Source organism: Buteo buteo, chromosome 10 (genome assembly GCF_964188355.1).
Source record: "Buteo buteo chromosome 10, bButBut1.hap1.1, whole genome shotgun sequence".
Taxonomy (NCBI): domain Eukaryota; kingdom Metazoa; phylum Chordata; class Aves; order Accipitriformes; family Accipitridae; genus Buteo; species Buteo buteo.
The window spans coordinates 15,860,414-15,883,499 of NC_134180.1; the positions used below are offsets into that span (position 1 = coordinate 15,860,414).

At 38.7% G+C, this 23,086-nt stretch overlaps 2 protein-coding genes across 6 annotated transcripts; one reads left to right on the plus strand and one right to left on the minus strand.

Moving 5' to 3' along the window:
* Window positions 1-12: 12 nt before the first annotated feature.
* DBT (dihydrolipoamide branched chain transacylase E2) lies at window positions 13-12,522 on the minus strand. 5 transcript variants are annotated; one of them, XM_075038752.1, is made up of 13 exons: window positions 12,377-12,463; window positions 12,013-12,247; window positions 8,905-8,969; window positions 7,798-7,921; window positions 7,550-7,625; window positions 6,494-6,675; window positions 6,003-6,130; window positions 4,974-5,217; window positions 4,016-4,182; window positions 2,932-3,009; window positions 1,823-2,014; window positions 1,585-1,656; window positions 13-656 (listed from the first exon to the last, which is right to left on the minus strand). In XM_075038752.1, exons 1-13 carry the CDS (start codon window positions 12,425-12,427, stop codon window positions 489-491), a joined length of 1,782 nt encoding a protein of 593 aa, XP_074894853.1. In that variant the 5' UTR covers window positions 12,428-12,463; the 3' UTR covers window positions 13-488. The 5 variants fall into 5 exon arrangements, with proteins under 5 accessions (XP_074894853.1, XP_074894857.1, XP_074894854.1 ...); XM_075038756.1 differs by lacking the exon at window positions 12,013-12,247 and adding an exon at window positions 7,273-7,374 and having other exon boundaries at window positions 12,377-12,449; XM_075038753.1 differs by lacking the exons at window positions 12,013-12,247; window positions 12,377-12,463 and adding an exon at window positions 9,650-11,735.
* Window positions 12,523-12,845: 323 nt separating this feature from the next.
* Window positions 12,846-22,818, plus strand: RTCA (RNA 3'-terminal phosphate cyclase). Its single transcript, XM_075038758.1, has 11 exons — window positions 12,846-13,523; window positions 13,648-13,748; window positions 14,778-14,921; window positions 16,357-16,480; window positions 17,031-17,089; window positions 17,612-17,753; window positions 19,509-19,633; window positions 19,767-19,825; window positions 20,455-20,549; window positions 21,719-21,823; window positions 22,182-22,818. The coding sequence occupies exons 1-11, from the start codon at window positions 12,846-12,848 to the stop codon at window positions 22,278-22,280; spliced, it is 1,731 nt and encodes a 576-aa protein (XP_074894859.1). The 3' UTR covers window positions 22,281-22,818.
* Window positions 22,819-23,086: the final 268 nt, after the last annotated feature.

The following is a 23,086-nucleotide window of genomic DNA, read 5'->3' on the forward strand; positions in this document are numbered from 1 at the left end:
TCTCTGGACATCTTACAGCAGAAGCATCAAAGGCATTTTATTTGTATATGATTTTTGCATAACTTCTTTTGGGAATTTGGATATTATTTGTTAAAATAAATTTACGTGTCCAACAAGAAAGAACTATGAGTATTTCCCTTCAAAACAGGTTAATCAGGTTATAAATACTGCAGATGTAGATCAGTGTCATTCAGTCACACCAGCCTCACAGTCATATGCATTATAAAAGGCAAAATACATTCCATCACCATATTCAGAAGTTGTACCATGACCTATTAAGTTTGACAGTCAGCTGTAGAAGAAATTACAGCACTACTAATTAAAAGAAGTAACAACTAATTGATAGACTGATATCAGCTGCTGAGATCTTTTAACCACATAAAATTATATTATGTGAGTAGCAAAGGGCATGTGCTAGGAAGGCCAGCTTTTATAATTATTTAGTCCAGTCCACAAAGTTTAAAGGCATATTCTAGCCATGGTTTCCTTTATTTAAGGTCTAGCAGCATCGAAGCAGGGTTCTCCAAGTAAGATTTCCACAAGTTAGAAAACCGGGCCATTGTAGCTCCATCAATGATGCGGTGATCAGCTGACCAACTCACATTCATTATCTGTGCTTTAAATACTTCACCTTTTCCATTAAACCGAGGAAGAACCTAAAAATCAGAGGAAGGAAAAAAAAAAAGAAATGTTAAATACTTTCATTAACAAATCTGTCTATTTTTATTGTTAATTTGTTAATCTAAATTTAAAAATTTTGCTAAATTAGACAGCAGTAGTGCCGTTCAAAAAACAAAGACCTTCCCATTACTGTTTGTGCTGTGGATTAGAATATATTGCAAACCTACATAATGAAGAGTCATATCCTGTTTCCACCATCATGGAAATACTGAAGTAGTGAAAACCTTTCTTGACTCAAAAGTTTCTTTCTAAATAGTTTATTGCACTGTTAGTGCTCAAAGTAACAGTTTCCTTAAAGCATCCCCTAAACAAAAGGCTCATAGGGTGAACACAGAGAAAGTATTTTAAATTAATACTAATTTCATTTCCAGCATTGATCTCAAATGTCTATTACAGAATTAAAGCCTGAAATTCAGAAAATATGAAACTGCCTTCACCATACAGAGTTCTGCACAGATTCAGTTATCTGGCTCATGAAATTAAACTTCGTTATCAGAATACTTTCTTAGTCTCAAGGTTTCTCCTTGATGGTAGCAAAAATGCTATCACCATGTTGCAAAACTTGTAAAAATATATTTGTTTCTTAATAACTAGAAGGCTAAACATGTATGTGAGTGAAATATAACAGGATTCTGGAAAACAAATCTGAACCTTTGGCATAAGGTTTCTTAAAAAAAAAGTTCTATTAAACTTAAAAAAATGTTCTATTTAAACATTTGATGTCTCTGCACAGTCATCTAAAAACATCACAAAACTTTTCAATCGCAAGCTATGCGGTTTCTGTAACAAAAAGGAAATGTTTATACAAGAAAACCAAAACAAAGGCACACTCCACCTTTCATTTTCATTACAGATGACCTCAGTTAGCTAAACACTCACATCACTGAGATAAAGTTAATATACCTGTATCTTTCCAAGTGCTCCAATAGCTACTTCAGGAGGTAGTATCACTGGTTTGGTGTAAGTGCCACCAATCTAGAAAAGAAAAAGCTGGGGATATTAGTTAACAAATTTTTTTTTTTAAGCAAATTGCCTCTTGCATTAATTGCTACAGGTTTTGTTCATTGCATATTAAACTTTACCAAGTTATTCATTTCAGAAGCAGTTTTCAGTTCCAAGTTCTCATTTTTCCTGTACTTACTGTGCCAATATTTGAAAGGGTGAATGTTCCCCCAGTGAGGTCATTTGTTCCCAGCTGGCCTGCAGAACCCAAGGACTGTAGGCGATTTAATTCGGAAGCAATCTCAAACACACTCAAGACCTGAACATTTTTCACATTTGGAACAATTAAACCTTGCTCTGTGTCCATAGCAACTCCAATGTTGTGCGAAGCCTGCAACAAGTTTCATTAACCCGACATTAACATAAGCAGTTAACATAAAATGTATTTTACATAAAAAAAGCACTTGAATAATGTCTTCTTTATATATCTTTTTAACCTAGAAAGTGCTGTCTGTAGTAAGCAACTCCTCTATACAACTTTGAGGGGAAAAGGGGATGTAAATTTTTAAATATTACCTTTCCACATCTGCAAAGTGCAAACTGATTTCAGCAATTTCACATCCAGGAAATAAAAAATCCTGGAATCAATTTCACACTATAAATATTTCACTTTAGGATGATTATATGGGTAACAAAGCATGACTAGCAGATTTTAAAGAGAATACTAAAATTAAAAAAAAAAAAAAAAAAGGAAATTGAGTTGCCTTTCATTTGCTAGAATGAATATATAAGGATTCATCTGAGAGATACTGATAAAATAGCACAAAAAGAGTTTGTACTGCAAGGAGCATGTACACATCACTTAAGAAAATAGACACTTGCTGTCCAGAAGTATTAATCCAGCACCTTGTATGAAAATTAAATAGTTTTTATCAAAACTGAGTTTAAAATATTACTTTAATACATAAGGGTTGAGCATTGGAACAGTGGAACCACTGTGCCATTACTAAAAAATTACTGTATTAGATTTTTAAATGCTTGGCCCATCTTCAGGTGAAAGATAGGGAGTCACTATATTAATATGCTTTTTTGAGGCAAGCCTGAATAACAAAGTGACTCTCATTAAACAAACTACTGAAATAAGATCATTAATAAATCAAATCCAATCTTAGAATCTGGACATATAAATAATTTTCCACCATGACACCATAATTTTGGTTCTTACAATTAGCTCAGACATTCTGAAAAGCCCTTGTTAGCTATTAGTTTAGGTTTTCTGCTTACAACTTTTATCAGTAGTTTACAAACCTTGTATGTGACGTTTTGACAGCTTTCATCCAAAGAAGCATTAAGAATGGGATACTGCAATAATCCCAGAGAGGCTGCCTGTTAAGTATAAAAGGAGAGAAAAGAAGATAGATTTTTATATTTTATAATCAGAGAGCAGCAAGGAAAGGAAGGAATGGTGGGAGACAATTTAGATTAATAACAATATGGATTTCCTCAATGCAACTCTCCTAAACTTGTCTGTTGATACTGTCATTACTAAGATAGCAGAAGAAAAAGATGACTTACAAAACCCAAATATTTATCACACATGTAAGAAGTAATAAACCCTTTCCCAAGTATCACTGAAGTTGAATCTGCATTTGTTGTTTCTGTTCCACAATTCAGATCAAATATCCAAAGACCAAAGTTATGACAATCAGCAGCAATGTCATTCTCAGCTCTCCACTTAGATGACAATTATTTCAAGGAAGTAATATTCATTCACCCTAAAGAGAGTGAGCAGAACAAGTGCTTACTTAGCACTCTAATTGAAATAGCATTACCAGAAGTTTCAGACTAAGCTATGCATTAAATGCATAGCTTAGGCAGTGTATCAGCCTTCACTGATGCCCACAGTTGGAAATGGAACCATGGCAACTAAATGAGTGCAAGTGTCTGGTCTTCTGAACAACGGAAGAGAGAGACTGATTCACCTAAGGGATTCATTACCAACAAAAATATAACAACAACAATAACAATAATAATGATGGATTTCACGTGAGGCTCATTTTAATGGAGCTCATAAAAAATACTGACAGTTTCCAAAAGTTGTTTTGTATAATCCAAACACCTAGTGACGCTTACCCCCATAATGAATAATGCTTTATCTGCTTTATCCTTCTCCATTCATATTCAACAAATTTTCCATGATATTATATAACCCTAACTACAATTCCAACAGTAAATTGGTAAGTGGTTCAATAAACAAGAAAAATTGAGACATTTCTTGTGACCTGTAATTATTCAGATGATAGAGAAGTGCTCCAAACTTACAACAATCATTTATCAGATTTTGGCAAAATCTGCATAAGTACTCCATGCAGTGCTCTGCTGCACATCTCACCTTTATAAAGAAAGGCATAAAGGAAAGCTTAACTCCACGAATTTGTGCTAGAGGTTTCAGCTCTTCTCGCAACTGAACAAGCTGAGTCAAATCAATCTCATCACAATAACCGAAGTGGGGTATCTTCAAGGCTGCACTCATAGTCTTCACCATTGCCTTCTGAAAACCTGGAAAATATTCACTGACTTCTTAAACGAACAAAATTTGCTTCTGGAAGCTATGGTGAAATTTCAATTATTTGTTTCGATTAAACAAATTATACAACTTAAAAAACCCAAACCAAAACAAAACCCAACCACAGCAAAAAAAGGACAGGGTAGAGCTCACTTTAGGATCAACAGTTATTCAGCACATACAACTCAATTTTTATGATTGTAATATTTCAGATTATATTACTGCATATCTCTCCTATGTATGTATGTATTTGAACTCATAATACAGTAACCTGCACTACTCTCTCCAGCCTCTCCAAATAAACATTGCCTGAAAGGCAAGCAAAAACCTTTTATCTTCCTCTTTTAATGTGATTTTTCTTACCTTAGTGTCTTTTGTTGCACTCTTCTCGAGAACAAGTGTGAATGCTGAAGTACACTATTATTAAGCACTGATAAACCCTTAAATTCACTGCACTTTGCCACTAATTGCATAATGATTCATACTGTGACAAATTCACTTTTCAGAATTCCTACTTGTTTCAGCATACATTTGAAGAAACACAGACTAAAAATGAGCAAGTGCAACTTGCAAGCCACCTCCATCCAACCAAAACATGAACAATTATTTCATAGAATAATAATTTCATGCAACACCTTCTTACAGAGCATGTTTTCCTATTCCTCGCTTGCATGACAATAACATGAAACATACTCCCATCAAAAGGAATCAACTGTTCACTGAGTAACATTTACTGGTAGTCTACTGTGAACATGGTCTCAAGATTTTATATTTCATGATTTACCTGTTACAGGTTCAGTTTTATCTTTTCCTGAAAACACAATGGGTCTGGAAACAGGTACAGGAATTTTGCGTGCTTTGTCCTTTGGAGCAGCTGGCAGAGTCTCTGATTTTGGCAAAGGTGGGATAATTTCAGCCTTCGGTGATGGAGGTAAAATAGCTCCTGTTTGTTTGGCCAAGTAATTGAGTATGTCTTCTTTAAGGATTCTGTTATCTTTCCCTGTTCCAACAACTTCACTCAGTTTAATCTGAAATGTATGTAACAAGCTATGACACTTTAGTTTTACAACAATATAACAATATCCTATGTTGTGAGCTACAGTTAAAAATTATTCCAGTTACTGATTTAACACACCTACAGTTTTCCTTCCCTTTCTATGATTTATTTGGTACTCAACATTGTTCAAATCATCCAGAAGGCCCATTAGGTGTCTAATTGCATACTTTAAGGAGGAACTATGAATACTACTTACCTCTTAATTACCTCACAGGATCAATAGTGAAATATTAATTTGAGGAAAGTTATTTGTCACTTAATTTTCTCTACTCACTGTTTTATTTTTCTCCTGAAAATGCACCACAGGCTTTCAAAACCAGTGGAATATTCATAGATCCACAGGAAAAAAGATTTAGAAAAGTTCTTAAAATAACACCTAGTACATCCTCTGCTCTGATACAAATCTGAAAAACATAACAAGGTAGCTAAAACTGAGATTCCATTTTTCCCTCCTCCTTCATCTGTCCCAGGAATCTATTCTGATACTTTATTATTTTTATTCTAAAAATGTTTTCTTAATCTCCAGTCTAAAGCATCCTAGCTGCTGCTTAAGCCCAGTAGTTCTTTTCCTATCCTGCATAATCATCAGAAACCACAATCCTCTTCATCTTTGCAACAGTTTTTACGTATTTGAAATGTATTTGGAAACAAGTCATTTCTCACTGCACTTTCCTCTAGATCAATGTTCTCCTAGTCAGTCAAATTGCTATATAAAAGATGGATAAAATGCAGCAGGATCTGATTCACCAAACTTACATTGTTCTCCATGGCCAGACGACGAACTGCAGGGGTTGCTAATGTTTTGTGACCTTTTATCTCTTGGTGAGTGTGCTCTTCATGAGACATAGGAGGTGTTTCAACAACATCTTCTTCTGGGGCAACACCTGCAAATGAAAAGAAAAATTTTAACTTTACTACATTATAAGTATTTGTTAAATTCCAACCTCAACCATTCTGTGATTCTGTGACAGCTGAAGTTTTTAACATTTACTTTGAGCTACTGTGAATGAGAACATAGCATGCTAAAGACTGCTGCTTAAGCTAAATTTTCAACAGGAAATGTCTGGCTTTTGAGATTTTAAGTACTAATAAAATATTGTGGCTTTTTCTACTTAAATCTTCTTGACGTTATAAAGGGAAAAAAAATAATTCATTTTTTTCAGGAGGAGAAACTAAACTCCTCTGTCACTGATGGTTTAAAGACAACAAACATAAAATATGCAATAGAAAAAAATGGTTTACAATACCTTTTGAGGCATCAATTTCAATGTCCACTAACGGTTTTCCAACATAAGCAATTTCATCTAAATTGTAATGGAGTTTTCTAATGATGCCATCATAACGACTAGTAATAGTAACGGAAGCTTTATCGCTTTGTACTTCACAGATGCTATCAAATTGAGACACGCTATCACCTTCTTTTATATACCTAAGAGAAAAGACACAGGCTAGTATAAGACATATTAAGTGTAAAAATCTATGCTGTGTATTCTTTTGATAAGTTCAGTTATGTACATCCCCATAACATAAAAATGAATATAACTTTTGCCTGACTACTCCAGAAGCCTTTGTTGTGTGAAATGACACGATTTAGAATATCATCACACGTATATTTTTACTATTACTTTAGTAAAGCAGAGTTTCCTTGACAGATTATAAACCATCTAAAAATAAGAATGAGCCCAGCTTAGTCTGAACCTAAGCAAGTTCTTAGTTTTAAATTACCAGGATCAGTATATGATCAGTTTCAGAAAAGAAACTGAAAGTGGGAAACACTGTCTTCTATGCAAAGAGAAGCATTTTCATCTATTTGTACAAAGAACAAGGCATTTCAACACTGCCTTCCTTCACTGTACACTTTGATTTTGCTTAATCCATTCATCATTGGCTTTTTACAAACAATTTAAACGTTCAAATCTTTTACTAAAGTCAATAGAGAAGGGCCATAGGATAAAATTTTGTGGATTCTCCAGACTAGTCATTTGTTTCTAAAGTTCAGCCTAACTAAGTATAATAAAAGACAGACCTCCTGCACTCTGAAAACATTAATCACTGAAGGAAAGTCTATATACAGGTGTAGTTAGGGCATCCCATTCCTTCCATCTTTTCCACTCCCAAATAAACCAGACTGCAAATAAACAAAATGTAAAGCTCAGTATACACAAGGTTTTAAAATGTGGAAAATGAAACTTGAAAAACTTCACTAGTAACCCAGAAAACATATTCTCAGATAAATAACTGGTAATACAGCTGTTAAACTACTTGCTGATTTCTTAGTATAGTTCTAAGAAAGTAGAGCTTACCATTCTTTTACAGTGACCTCTGTAATCCCTTCTCCAATGTCAGAAAGCTTAAACTGGACAATTTGGCCACATGAAACTTAAAACAGACAATAAGGAAATACAGTATGTTTAATAGTAAATAAAAGATATCAGACAGAAAAATCTGAATGCATCAAAAATAGCCTTCATACCAGTCATATACAAACCGCTAACATAACAATCATAAAATAGCAAAATAAAATAAATTATTTTATTATGAAAAAGATTACCAGCAGATGTTCTGAATAATCGCTGTTGATGACTAAACTTGAGGGCGGATTTGTCAAACACGCACACATATTTTGATTTTATAAAGCGAATGCTGCTGCACGATCTAACACGGTGAATGCAAACCTGGGGGAGAAAAGTCTCAAGTGTTAATATAATGGACTGAGGAATGTTGAGCTCATTTAATATTCCTGATGCAACAGTAATACTAAATAGTTTAATTCTAGTTTATATAAGAGAAGTTCTTATGGAAACACAATTATACTGAATACATACTGAATGTACAATAACCATAAATTAGCATAAGCTTTGCCAGGTCTTTAACTTCTTTCACTAACACAACACGTGGGGACATTGAAGCCACAACAACATAACCAATTAACAAAAATCATGACAAGATCTGGTAAGAGATTCATACTTGCTATTGTTTCTCTAAGCAATTAGTTTAATCAGGACACACACACAATAAGCATACATAATATCAACTACATTAGCCATCTGAAATAATTCTTATCCAGAATGGGTGCTGGAAGGGTCCCCTAGACTGCAGGAAAAATCAGCATATTTTTCTTTGTCAGTTCTTATTCCAATCAAAGGTTGATCAGAAGTACTAATTGGAAAGGAAATTCACACCAGAGGGCACAGACAGTTGCCCTTTTATTTCTGCTAATATATAGGAGGTAATCATCTTCAAGCAAATATCATTTCACATGAACTTTAATGACATTTTTTAAGAACTGGGCATGAGATGGCTTTCTTTCATGGTTACAATTATATTTATCCAGAAATCAACTTAAAAGGTCAACGGAATTTTCTGAAGAGTTCTTGAGACAAAACCTTATACTTTAAAGCATCATGTAATCAGTCATGATTTTGGTCAAAAGCAAAGCCAGTAGCACTTGCATTGCCATAAACGGGCATTTTATCATTAATCTCAACAGAAGTTAGTTCAGACCCTTCCTTATTTAGTAAGATTTCTTAAATCTAATGTAATTCTGGTGTTATGTTGTCTTAGAGTGCTGTAAAATTAATAAAAATAACAACTTATCTGTAGATACTATCTCTAATTAATTTAGAGAGATGAAAAAAATTCAGGTGCTACAATGTACCTCAAGTAGCTCAAAACTGTAAAATTTAGAAATTATCTTCTTAGAGGAGCCAGAAAACAGCACACCTGCATGGGAAAGTTCATTTTAACTTTTTTTTTTTTTTAAATCCTTTCAGTAATTACAGACCATATGAAACTTCCTGATTGCCCTTCCCACCCCCCAAGCTGTTCAACTATTTGATTTTATATTACACTTTTTAAAAGTAGATTGTTCAGAAAAATGTACAGTTCTGAACTGATGATGTACACATTTTCTATATTACTTAATCTAGCATTGCAAGTTATATTTAATATCCCCTTTCTTTTAGGAACAAATATTTATACAATACAGTCTACCATAAAGGACACAACAAACTTACATCAAATTACTTTGCAGCTGCCTGCTACTAAGGTTTTATCTACTGATCTAGAGTAAGTATTTTTCTAATTCCTATAATTAGTAAACAGAAAAACCTTTTCATTAGTCCTCCAAAGAATTTTCCCTATTAAAAAAATCAGGTAAAATGGTAATTTTAAGCTATGACAAATCTTATTTTATGAACACATTTAAAATTCTCATTCAGTTACAAAACTGGTATATAATGTACAGCTTCACAAGCCTATTTTCTCCTATTTTTAATTCTGTTTTTCTTCCCACTTGAATTCATGGTTACATTTTTTTGTCCAACAAGATCTTTTTGCCCCAAACTTAGAATAAAACTCTTCTCTCTTTATATGACCCTACATGGAAAACGTTCAATATTTACCTGCGAAGATGATCACAAGGAGCACATCAAATCTCTGAACTATTTCTAAATGTGAAGTTTCATAACGCTTTCCATGTGTTTTTAACATTTGGTAACCAATGCAGGTAGTGAATTAGTAATATCACTGCCAAAAAAACAGACTGGTTTTGTTACAGAAGAGTTTCAATGCCGCTTCAAATTATATTTGTAGGAATAATTCAGAACTACTGCATTTTTTAAACATGAAGTCTTTTTGGCTTGCAATTTTGCACATTCTCTACTAAAAAGTTGGTGTGCTAGTACGTTAAAGCAGTAATACAGTACCCAATCTCTTCATAGAGCAGTGTTTCTTTCTAACAAGGGAAAAAATTAAAATCTGTGAAATAAAGAGGTTGTGCTTACTAATTTTAGTATTTAACCATTGCAATACCATTTTCTGTGTAATGCCAAATAAGGAAGTAACAAAAGCATATAAAAGACAAAATTAGTTCTAATATCCATAGCATACCCATCTACGTATCTTGATGTCTGTAAAAAAAATAAAAAACCAACAAGCACAGTACTAGCAGTTATGTTTATGTCACCCCTATTGTGCTATATGACAATTTAAAGGCAATAATACCACAGTAAGATAACATCTGTCCTGTTCAAGTCTTCAAAGTGTGAAGTTACTGTTGTGTGAAGAAACTGAGGGCCCGCTCCAGTCTCTCACTGAGGATGCATCAGCCACTGATAACCTGGTTGACTAAGAGTTGTTTGAACCAAGACAACATGGGAGCTGTATGCTATCTGGGGGAGAACTGCCTTGCCCCTGTTTAGTTCAGTTTTGGTTGTTTCCTTAAAAAGAAGCCAACTGGGGTTTCCTAAATCACCACTGATCCTAAAAATCTACTGCTGGCCTCAGAACAAAATGTTTTTATGCAGCCTGCAGGCAACTGTTTACCTGATGAAGTAACACTGAATTTCAAAGTCAAATTGAATAGCTTGTGCTCAAAGGCAATGACTTCTCATTAGAGGATACTCCTCTATAGAACTCTTTTGACTTGCTGTCACATTGAGTGATTTTAATGAACGTTTACTTACATTGGATTTGTTTTGCATACATATTCTATGTTTCCAAGTACATAGTTGCCTATACACTAAACCAATGTCCTTGGTAGCATATTTCAGTCAGACATTATTTCTCACCTAAATAACTGGCACCATGTCCTCATGTCTAGATAACGGTTATCTCCCTACTACTTAACACAAAGACCCCTAGGCTCATTTCTTCTTCACAACTTACAGCCCCCATGGACAACCACCATTACTTTGTCCTTCTTCCTCTCACTGGTGAAAGTGTTTGCAAAAGCATTGAGAATATTAAAATAAAGACCTTTAATATTATAATAACCATATTATTTCTTGGATCTTATCACTGTTTCACAGTGCAAAATTCAAAATGTGCTTGCAGGAAACACACACTATAAATAGCCAATTCTACAGTTCAGCATTCACGTAGATAAAATGAGCATTTTCATCTTATCAGAATCACCCTCTGGATTTAAGAGTAGATGGTTTAGTTAGACAGAAAACTAAAAAGAAGCTGCTATTTTCAATATTCTTAAGCAGTAAAATTACTTATATGTAGCCTAAAACTAGATAATTACAAAAGTATCACTGAAAAAAAATCTTCACTACGATGCTTTCAAAATACAATATGGATTATTATTAAGAGCAAAAATAATTACAGAAACTAGAACCAATCCTTAACTTTGTTTTCACTTGGATTTTCTTACAAAAAGATGTTTCTTTTCCTGACATTCCACAACACAGCAGTGACATAATTGGAAACCAACACTCTTCACTACAGCAGTAAGACTATAATACAGAAAGGCAGAAGAAAGCATGAAGTAAGCCTTCATGATGGTATATAAGATTGTAAGTGTCCTAAAAGACAACCAAGCAAATTCACTTTTTGAAGTACGGTAAGGTATCTCAACTACTTAATTTACAAACATCAAGGCTCCTGCGATTCAAAGAAATACATTTCCCCTTTCCGTGTGTGTAACTACACCGCCTCTGTGCAGATACGGTATGCAAAGGGGGCTGACGCGGAGTAGCGGTGACGGCAGTATAGGCAATGCAATGAATCAGCTGACTAAGAAGTAACAGAAGAGAAGGTTCAGTGGCCTATTACAGGAGGCACACGTTTCTTTCACAGGCAACATGGGCAACGGGAAAACATTCGGGGTCAGCAGCGTGGGGCGGAGGAAGGCTGTTTTGGGGGTCCCTGGGGAGCGAGGACACCCTGACCCCCAGGGAGCAGCGGGCGGGCTCCGCCGGCACCGCGGGAGCAACGGGGCGTGCGGGGCCGGGCACTGCCGGCTAGGGGACACGGTCACCTGTGACGCCGCCCGTGGGGGCAGCGGAGCGTCGGGCTGGGGCGCGGCCTGCGCGGAGGCGCGGCTGAGGCGGCCGGGCAGGCTGGAGGGGAGGCGGGGAGGGTAGCTCGGGCACCACCCGCCCGCCCGCAGGCGCGGAGGAGGCGGCGGCGGGAGGGCTGAGGGGAGGCGGCAAGTCCGCGAGCGTGTCATGTCTGCTCCGACGGTCTGTCGCGCGGTCCTCCCTCGCTCCCAGCTGGAAGGAATCAACAGGGCTTCAGGATGCCGATGCCGCCGCCGCCGAGGCGGAGAGGCCGCGCGTTGCCCACCCCCTCACCGGCTAACCGGGAGCGCCACCACCCGCAGGGTCCCCTACTCCCCTTACCAGGCGCCCCGCGGCTCGGCAGCTGCTCCTCGCAGCGGTCACGGCCGCCATCTTACTCCGGGAAGAGGCAGCCCCCGCGCCCCGCACACCTCCCACCGACCAGCCAACCGGAGGGCAGCCACGCCAACCGCAGCCAACCAGGCGGCGGGCGGCTACCCTGGGCACCGGCCAGGGAGGCCGGCGGCGGCGGGGGCCGGGAGCGAGGGGCGGCGGCGAGGGGCAGCCGTCTGGTCCTGCCCGCCGCCGGGGGAGTGCAGGCGGCCCCTCGGAGCTGTCACACGCCCACGGGAAGTAACGGGAGGGTGTCACTTGTCCCGAGAGCCTCACGGGAGTTTCCGTAGCAAAGCCGCTGGCGGTGGTGGAGGGAGTGCGGCTTTCCCTTGGCCCAAGTGGCGTGAAGGGCAGCGCGAAGGGCCCGGCATTTCCCGGTACACCTGCAGTAAGGTGTGACTGCCAGACCAACACCCGTATGTCTCTCTGCGCTTATTTTAGCGATCTCGCTTCTGGGGTAAACTACTCGCTTGTAACCGTGACAGCAGGACTCGGCGGCGGCGCAGGGCGGCGTGGGGCAGGGCTGTGCCCGCGGGGCTGCCGTCCCAGCCGCCGCTCGGTCGCGCCCTGCGGGGTGCCGCGCTTGCCACCGCTCCGGCCTAGCCTGGCCCTTGGCCGTAGCCTCGGGAGAGAGGAAAGGCGTTGCCTCCTCCGGGACGCCGAGCCGCCGCAGGTCCTGCCCCGTGTCGGGACGTGGACGTTAACGCGGGGAGAAAGAAGCTCCCCCTGCCCTCTACACGGCTGCCCGGGCGCTGGGACCCGGCGGCCGCTTCTCACGCAGCGGAGCCGCCCCAGCCAACCCGCGGCGGGTGGGCGGGGAGGTGGCTCCGCTCTGCGCCTGCTCCGGAGCCGCCGCCCGGCCCGGACACCGGCACCGGCAGGTTGGGGCGCCGCCGCCACCGGAGCGCATCTTGGGCGCTCCTCTGTCGGCCAAGCGTTTGCGGCCCCGGGGGGGCTGCTTCTCCGCGGGTTCGCCATCTGCAGGGCCCCGCCGGGATCCCATCGGCGCGGCTGGGGCCTCTGCGAGAGACAACTCCGCTCGCCGCCAGTCATGGACGGGGACAAGGTGGAGATAGACGGCGGGATCATGGAGGGGGTGAGCACCAGCGGCGGGCTGGCCTCGCCTTACCTGGCCCCGGGCAGCGGTGACGGGCGGGCCGGTAGCCGCCCGCTGGGTGGGAGGTGCCGTAGCGCCTGACGAGCGCCGTTTCTCCGTTCAGGGCGGGCAGATCTTGCGAGTATCCACGGCCCTGAGCTGCGTGCTGGGCCTGCCGCTGCGGGTGCGCCGGATCCGCGCCGGGAGGAGCCAGCCCGGCCTCAGGTAATGGCCCTTCCCGCGTCCTCACGTCGGCTTCGCCCGGGGGGGCTGTCCCGGGACGCGGTGGTCCCGGGGCCCTGTGGTCCCCGGGCGCGTTCAGTGGCGTCACGTCACGGCGTGTGTCAGGCCCTCCCGGGCCGGGGGCGTAGCCGTGCGAACGCCTTGGCTTGCTTTTGTCTGAAATACTTGCAAGAACGAAGCCCGTGTATTTCCATTGCTTTAAGAGGGCCTTTTTATCAGCAAACCCCGCCCGTGGCTCAGCTACGTGGAAGGACTGAGCGCGGAGGGTACGCATTGGGGTACGAACCGGGCGCCCCGCAGTCTCCCGGCGAGAGGTTTCGGAGCCCTTCGCCCACTCCCCTCAGGGCAGTTCCCGCCCCTGGCCCTGGCCGGCTGCCAGGGCAGGTGAGGGCGCCGCCCCTGTCGCCACCTGTCAGGCACCACAGCTTCACAGAGCGTCTCGAAAATATTTTCAAAGGTGCTAAGCAGACTGCACGGTATGAAATATGAAGTACAGTTAAGGTCGTGTAATGCCTCAGCAAAAGATGGTTCACCACGCATACAGCATTAGGAACAGTTCATTTCTTTCCGATTTAAATTACTCAAGCAAATGGAGACACAAGCACAGCAAGACAGATACATAGCAAAACTGTTAGCTGTCTTGTGGCTCTGGCAACCAGTTACTGGCTTGGCTCCAGTTCAGTATTGCCATCGTTATCCCATTGCGTTTTTGTTCAAGCATTTGTCACATTAGAGCAAGCGACTGCTCCTGTGTCTCATCTGTCTGTCTGGACCCATTCTAATGGAAAACACACCAGAATCCTGCAAATTCCAAAATGGCCTCAATGCTGCTCCTTTAGCTCCTGTGAACTCAGGAGAAGTACTGTAGGAACCAGATCGAATTTCCGATCCTTGTTTGATCTGAAATTTGCAACTGCAGTATTTATTAGTTGGTGTTTAGTAGTTCTTTTAATGTAACATGAGTATGTAGTCTACTTGCATGTATCTTTAATTTTGTATTGTCACTCCAAGGCCTCAGCATCTGTCTGGATTGGAGATCATTCGAGATTTATGTGAGGGGAAACTGGAAGGTGGAGAGATTGGCTCAACAGAAATAACCTTCACTCCTGGGAAGATCAAAGGTGGAACCCACATAGCAGATACAAAAACAGCAGGGTACGTCTTTGTACACAGATAATGACTGACTGGTAACTGCTCTTAACTGCTTTTGGTAACTTTAAAATTATGACAGAAGATGGTCTGGTAACTTTAATACATGGGTAATGAGCCAAAATCTGTGCTGCCTGAGCCACATATATGTGACCAAAGAACCGTTAGTGTAGGCAGGATGTGTATGAATAAAGTATATGCAAGTGTAATAGTTTTTAAATTATAATTGATATATAAGTTGAACACTTGATTAATGTTAAGCAAAAAACAGCTGCCTATGTATTTAAAACTTTATCCGTTATTTTCTCACATTAGTACGTTGCATGTCAGGACAAATGCATCAAAATACATAAGTATCTCACATCTGTGAGATCTGAAATAATCCTCATCATGTAATAAAATAAAATTTGAGATTTTACTTATGCACATAATGGTACAATATGGGATACTAGCCTTGGAACTGGGAACATATTCTGTCTGCGGTTCTTTGTGCTTGTGTTTCTTCTATCCTCTATTTCTGTGTTGGGTCATTTGTTCTTGGAATCTGTTGCAAAACCAAGTAAATGGGTTTAGCTATGGAAGGCTGGTGTGAACAGTTGTTTGGAAGCATAAGCTACGCGTATGTTAAGGTTTCCTTTAAGTTGAGAGAAATATTTTTCTGAGCTGCAATCGTATAAACAACAAAGCTGATGCCTTTTACTTAACACAGAAAGGTTTGAGTAAGCAACAATGCAGCAGAATTAGTAATGAAGCACAAGCCAAAAAAAAAGAGAAACAGTATGATTCACAAACATTTGGAAGTTATTTAAGAAAATAAAACCACGTTTTCTTCAGTTCAGTGGTGATTAGCGTTTTCAAAATTCAAAATTATGTTTGAAACCCCTATGAGATAACTGTTTTGTTTTGCTGAACAAACTTTTGGAAAATTTATTTTGGAAGTTTTTTATTACCTATGAAATGTGGAGAGATTCAACGATAGGGGAATCTTGTATCTAAAAGCATATTTTCTATGCCCCTGAATTTTCTTGTGCAGGATGCTGACCAGCTTCTAAGTAATTTTGTAATTTTCTAAATATTTTATTATTAAATAAATATTAAAATGTTAAAATTGCTGCCTAAGCCTTTTCTGCTTTTACCATCTGCTAGCTAAACCTACAGTTTTCACAGGCCCATCACAATACTAAGCTACATTACTTTTATTTCAAACAGGAATAATAAAGACGCAATTATTGTGAAACAAAAACCTTCATATTTAGGCTTGCTAAGGACATGAAGTTTTAAATAAGTATTTTTTAAGACTAATAGGCTTAGTTTATAGATAATGTTCAAGATCAAATACGTAAATGCTCTGGAAAGTCATTTGCCTTTGATATGTAATGATTCTATGGAATTCTATGGATTATGACTGCACGACATTTGAGTATCTTATAATTGCTTTTAGGAGTGTGTGTCTACTGATGCAGGTAGCAATGCCCTGTGTGCTGTTTGCTGCTTCCCCATCAGAACTTCATTTAAAAGGTGGGACTAATGCTGAGATGGCTCCTCAGATAGACTACACAGTCATGGTAGGGAAAAATTCCTTTGGCTTGGTGCATCTTTCATGCCTATATATGCAATGTAACTACTGTACTTCTGTTGCTCTTACTGCAAGTTTATTTGTAATTATGGAATTAGGCATGGGAATATAACACTATTAGTGCACTGTATGTAGAGAGCAACCAGTGTTTCATGGAATTGCCTGAAACAGCAGCTAGTCTGTTTGCTTTTAATTACTAAAGAAAATTTCACTTAAAATATATTCTTTATTCTATAAGTACTGTGAATTTTTAAAAACTTCTTTTCCTCTTTCCATAAGAAAATCCTTTTACACAAAGTGTCATTCAGAATGAAGTATGGGGAATGTCAAATAAGCTGTATAGATGAGACTGGCTTTTTTTTAATATATATATATAATATATATATTAATATATATATTTTTTTATATATATAATGTAACTGAAGTTGTGTTGTGTTCTGTGTTGAACTTTTTTTTTTTTTTTAAGAATGCATAAAATAGTGGGAAATTAGAAATGCAAAATGGATTTACTCTGTGGTTTATATATGTTTGTTTTTCAGGTTTTCAAGCCAATAGTTGAAAAGTTCAATTTCACATTTAATTGTGACATAAAAAAGAGGTGAGTTACAGAGACATGTGGCAGAGGCAAGCCATACTGAACCAGTGTGTGAGCAGAGGCACACATACAAGGTGCCCTCAATCAAGCTGAGGGATGAATTTATAATACATGAACTAATCTGCATTAGCTGCCGCTGTATGTACTGTCACCATATGATGAATGTGATATGGTTATTTTCTGTCTTATTTTTTCATTGCCGAGTCTTCAGCTGCTGTTTCATGTTTCCTATGGGCCACCTCGGAGGGAAGTGCATGCTGAACAGGCAGTATATTACTGAGCTTTTTCCTAGGTGCCAGTTGTGTTGGTGTTAGGTAGTTAATAAGGTGTATGTTATGAGGTAATACTCTTAGAGAATGTAATTCTATTATAAAGATATCTAAGGCACACATCAAGAAAATTCATATCTACAGTAACAGAGAACATAAAAATGTATAATGAAATATATGAAGAGCCTTCTAGCTCTTTTCTTGGTTTCCTTGTGGTCTTTGCATTTAATTATATCTGATTACTGTTTCTAAATAGGGGCTACTATCCTCAGGGAGGTGGTGAAGTTGTAGTCCAGATGTCACCAGTCAAAGAGTTAAGCCCAATAAACTTAACAGAACGTGGCACAGTGACAAAGATATATGGAAGAGCATTTGTTGCCGGAGCACTGCCTATAAAAGTAAGTGTCGATAATAGCTCTGGTAGTATCCAACTTCATATATCTATACAAAATTGCATGTAATCTGCTTAACATGCCTCTATTGTTCCTGTATTCTGCAGTCTTTCACATACGAACTAAGTAGCCTTATTAAATGGTTTCAATTATTCAGGCTGTAGAATAAAATCTTGGACATTTCTAAAATGCATTTATTGCATAGTAATATGGTAGCAGCTAAAACAGGAAATGAAAATGTATGCTTGATATCCTTCATATGACTGTTCAAAAGTCTTTAGCATATATTGAGGGGTATGTCCTGGTTTCAGCTGGGATAGAATTAACTGTCTTCCTAGTAGCTGGTACGGTGTTATGTTTTGAGTCAGTATGCGAAGAATGTTGATAATGCTGATGTTTTCAGTTGTTGCTCAGTGATGTTTAGACTAAAGTCAAGGATTTTTCAGCTTCTCATGCTCAACCAGCAAGAAGGCTGGAGGGGCACAAGAAGTTGACACAGGACACAGCCAGGGCACCTGACCCAGACTGGCCAACAGGGTATTCCATACCATGGGACGTCCCATCTAGTTTAGGAACTAGGGGGAGTGGGGGCACGGGATCACCGCTCAGGGACTAGCTGGGTGTCGATCTGCGGGTGGTGAGCAATTGCACTGAGCATCATTTGTACATTCCAATCCTTTTATTATTACTGTTGTCATTTTATTAGTGTTATCATTATCATTATTGGTTTCTTCTTTTCTATTCTATTAAACTGTTCTTATCTCAACCCACAAGTTTTACTTCTTTTCCCAATTTTCTCCCCCATCCCACTGGGTGGGGGGGGAGTGAATGAGCGGCTGCATGGTGCTTAGTTGCTGGCTGGGGTTAAACCACGACAGGTATCATATCTGATTTATGTATCGTTCATATTTATATGGATTATTTTAAATCTGAAATCATGGCCGTCATTCATAGATTTATGGGTAAACTATGGCGCACTGTAGTAGGCAGAGGTCAGACTACATAAAATTTTTCAACTATTGCTAAGGGTATTAGAACAAGTTAAGGTTAGGTTTAGCCGAAGAGAAAACAGAGAGAAATTTGCTCCTTTGTACCTCCATTCTTTCTATTACTCCTATCCTGTCTGTGTTTACAGAGAATGAGTGGTGGGATCTCCTTAAGGCTCCTTCTCACACACAGGCTAGAAATTAGGGAAAGGAAGAGGAGAAACTGAGTTACTTTTTGAAGAGCTGTGGACTGCTGGTTTTGGTCTTAAAATCTCCAAACCTATGAATATTGGCTATGATTGGATCACAAGGATGGGATAAGCTTCATCTGCCCCCACCTGCCTGTGATTTAAAATTGTTATTTTATATATTACACCTTATAGAGTATATCCTGTATATAATAATTGTGGGGTGGTGTTTTGGTTTGGTTTGGTTTTTTATAATCTAATGACTTGAGATAATCAAGACTAAATCAAATCTTTCTCCCTATGAATGGAGAAAAGTTCTTGAATTTCTATTGGTATTGAAGCTTCTACTTACATGACTAGAATTGTAATTTGTTCAGCATTTCATGTTACCTTAATTTTGTGGGAAAATTCTCAGAAGAGATGATGTTCAGTGCTTGCTTGTAGGGGTTTTATAACAATCTTTTGTTTTTCTAGTTAATAAAGTAGCCCCTTTATTCAGGGATTCACTGTAATAATTAGACTTATGAGGAAAAAGTATTACTATAGTTACATAATTTAATTAATGTTTTTACCTCTTATCTTGTTAGCTGGCAAAAGACATGTCAGCAGCAGCAGTGAGATGCATCAGAAAAGAAATTAGAGATCTTTACATTAACATTCAGCCAGTTCGAGAACCTGATGATCAAGCCTTTGGGACTGGAAGTGGAATAATGTAAGATGAGCCCAATCTTTCTATTGACACCTGTAACCTTGCTGGTTGATTAGCTAGATCCTGATTACATACCTGATAAATAAACTGTAATGTGATTTTGTTCTTACTATTGGTTCTGGTTTTTTCTGCTTAGCATTGTTGCAGAGACTTCAACAGGTTGTTTGTTAGCTGGGTCATCACTTGGCAAGAGAGGTAAGAGTTCCATGAAGTATACTTCTTTCAGATTTAACTTACTGTACTATTAACAAATAGGAATCTGAAGTATATTCAAAGATCTGATACTTTGAGTGTTGCATTTTTAAATGGATGTTGTTTAGTAATAAAGGACAGTATAAATGAGCAGATTTTAAACATAGTAAATGGAATCTTACACTTTGTACTAATCTGCTTCTGCATAGTGACAAAAATGACAAAATTATTAAACTCAATTTTTATCAGAATGGTTTGTTAAGGATCACTGAGTTGAAAATACTTCTGGACTTTTAGAACATACAGTCTTTGTGGTTTACCTGTAAAGTTTTTGTTCAACAGTGAATCTAGATATGTATCTAGATTAAAAGGAATAGAAATTATTTTGGTTTTAAATGGTTTGAATAAAATGTTTCTCTGACTAAATGGGGCTACTTCTTTCCACTGCTTAGAAAGTATGAACTATATGTCATCATAAGATGGGAGGGGTTTTTTAAGCAGGCATTTGAGGCAAGAGCATGGAAGTAAGGTTTAAAAAGTTGATCATTTCTTGATTATTTTTTTCCCTTCTGTATTTTTAAAATGTTAAATAATAATTGGCAGCATCCTAATCTCCCAGATTTCTCTGTTAGGAAAGAATTCTGACAAGGTTGGCATTGAAGCAGCTGAGATACTGCTTAGGAACCTTAAACATGGTGGAACTGTGGATGATTCTATGCAAGACCAAGTAAGGCTTCTGTATGTGTTTACATGAAGTTGAAGTAGCAAGAACTTGCATGTATGTATTACTTGTAAAGAATATAAATCTGAACAGGGAAAGAATGAGATGTAGGTTTCAAAGTTAGACTGTATCTCCCCAGGTAGGGATGGCATTACATAATTATTTGATAATTAGAAGTCTTGGGAGGTTTCTGAGTGTGGTCACAGTATCACTAGGATTAGCAAATTACATACAGTTCTAGGAACCACAGATGCTCCTGGCTTTGTACCAACACCCTTAAATTTTCCTTTCCTGTAAATCTTAGTAGGTATGGAAGAAAGAGGTAGAAATTTGCTTCTATTTGGCACTCTGTGTAGTGGAGTAAAAATAGCACCCTGGTTACGTAATAAGAAAGATACTAAGTGAAGCTATTGGAGAACAGAGAATCTAGGAGGTGCTCCTCTTTGTCTTGCTCACCTAATTACATTTGAGAATGAAGACCCTCAACTATATTATTTTCAGTAACGCAGCCTGATAAGAATCTTGGGCTGTTCTAGATAGAATGACATTACCTTTTAGCTCTAAACACCTGGCCACACGTTATTATGTAGTATAATAGGAAGTATTCAGGTCTTGAACTCATCCTACTTTTTCTGAAGCATACACAGTACAATTGGCAGAAACATGCTACAGCTAGATTCAGTGTGTATAGGAACTGCTTGGAGTTATATCACGCTTTACAGAGTACTTGTCATGGTGATGTTTGTAAATCAAACCAGATTTTTTTAGGTATCTGTCTGGCGAATATGTGATCAGAAAGTGTTAGAATTAAAAAGCCTGTTGCTGAATTTTTCTCTTCATAAAAGTAATCTGCCAATCTGGAGTCTGACATGACTTTGGGGAATTTCAGGGCAGGAGGGTGGGGGAGAGCAAAGTTAAATGTAGTAACAGGAATTCAGTGGCAAACTCCACTGCAGCACAGTAGCAGCCCTACGGTAATAGACATTACAGTAGTAATTTCCAAGCTTCTTGAGCCTTGGATCACTCTTAACACTCAGCACCATGGAATTTTATGAAACATGGCAGACCACATTTTTATATCTACAGTCATTTTGCATGTTTTTCCTTATTTTTTTAATCACTAAGTTCATAGGATCTGAAGAGTTACTTAATAATTACCTTTCTCTCCCTTTCAGCTAATCATTTTCATGGCGCTAGCAAAGGGGGTGTCTAGGGTGAAAAGTGGACCAATTACACTTCATACTCAAACGGCTATACACTTTGCAGAGCAGCTAACAAAGGTGAGTCCAAAGGTTCAGGAAGTTTTACCTATTGGTTGTCATCTAGTTATCTAGGAAATGTACAGTTCAGCAGGCATTGTGAACTGAACTTGGTCATGGAGGACAAGCATTGATAAAATAATTGCTACAATATTTATATGGGAGTTTACCTGTAGAAAGTGAACATATGTTAGAGTTAAATGCCTTTAGAATGGTTAGATACTTTTACCGCCGTTATTTAAATGTTTTTTAATGAAATCAGTCAAAGCTGTAACATACATAAACACATGGCAATACAATTATTGGGCATCAGATATTGAATATTTAAACTTATGTATGTTATAACTTAATTAGTGATATATTTCTAATCCTGTTTTAGGCCAAATTTACTGTGACAAAATCAGAAGAGGAAGATCCCAGTAAAGATACCTACATCATTGAGTGCCAAGGAATGGGGATGATAAACCCAAACCTATAGGGGTTTAAAAAAAAAAAGAAAAAAAGCAGCAAGCTGACAAAAGCAACACTCAACATACCTCAGTGATGTATTACACTACATTTCAATGGGTGTATAATATGCATGTGAACAGGAGGAGCCTTCTGTCACATCCAAGTGATTTAACTTTAAGGATGATGTTGAGTTTTTCCTTCCAATGCTGAGAATCTGTGGTGTGAAAAATGGAAACTTTCTTTTTCTTTTTTTTTTTTTTGTTACTATTAGCAGCAAAATGAGTACAGACAGGACAGCAAATAGAATACATTGTATGTATTTGAGAGCTTCAATTAGAAGCTTTGAATATTCAGATTCCCCAAAGTAGAAAATAACTTTCAGTTTTGAAAAAATACTGATACATTCTTTCCCCTTTAAAAAAATGTGAGTTTTAGTCTTTGGGAACCCATATGTTGAGAGGTATACGGAATGAAGTGCACCATCAAATCTGTATCACTGTTCTTCCTTAACCATTTTGCATAAATTATGTGTGAGGAATTAATAAAGCAATATCATCATAATGAAAGCCTGATATTTATATTTGCTGTTATCTCAGCAGGTTGTGTTAGTGGAAGATGGATACAAAGTAACTTTTCAGAAGCATAATTTCTTCCTCTCCCTACAGAAAGAACACTTAATGCATAGAATAATCTCCTTTAAAATCTTCTGTTTTCATCTATTTAAAAAAAAAAGTCTCAGGCAAGCTACAACAATGTACCACATTATGTCCCAAACACAAAGTGTTAACTTTATGATATGATTGGATTTTCTATCTACAGTTGTCCTTGTTAGCA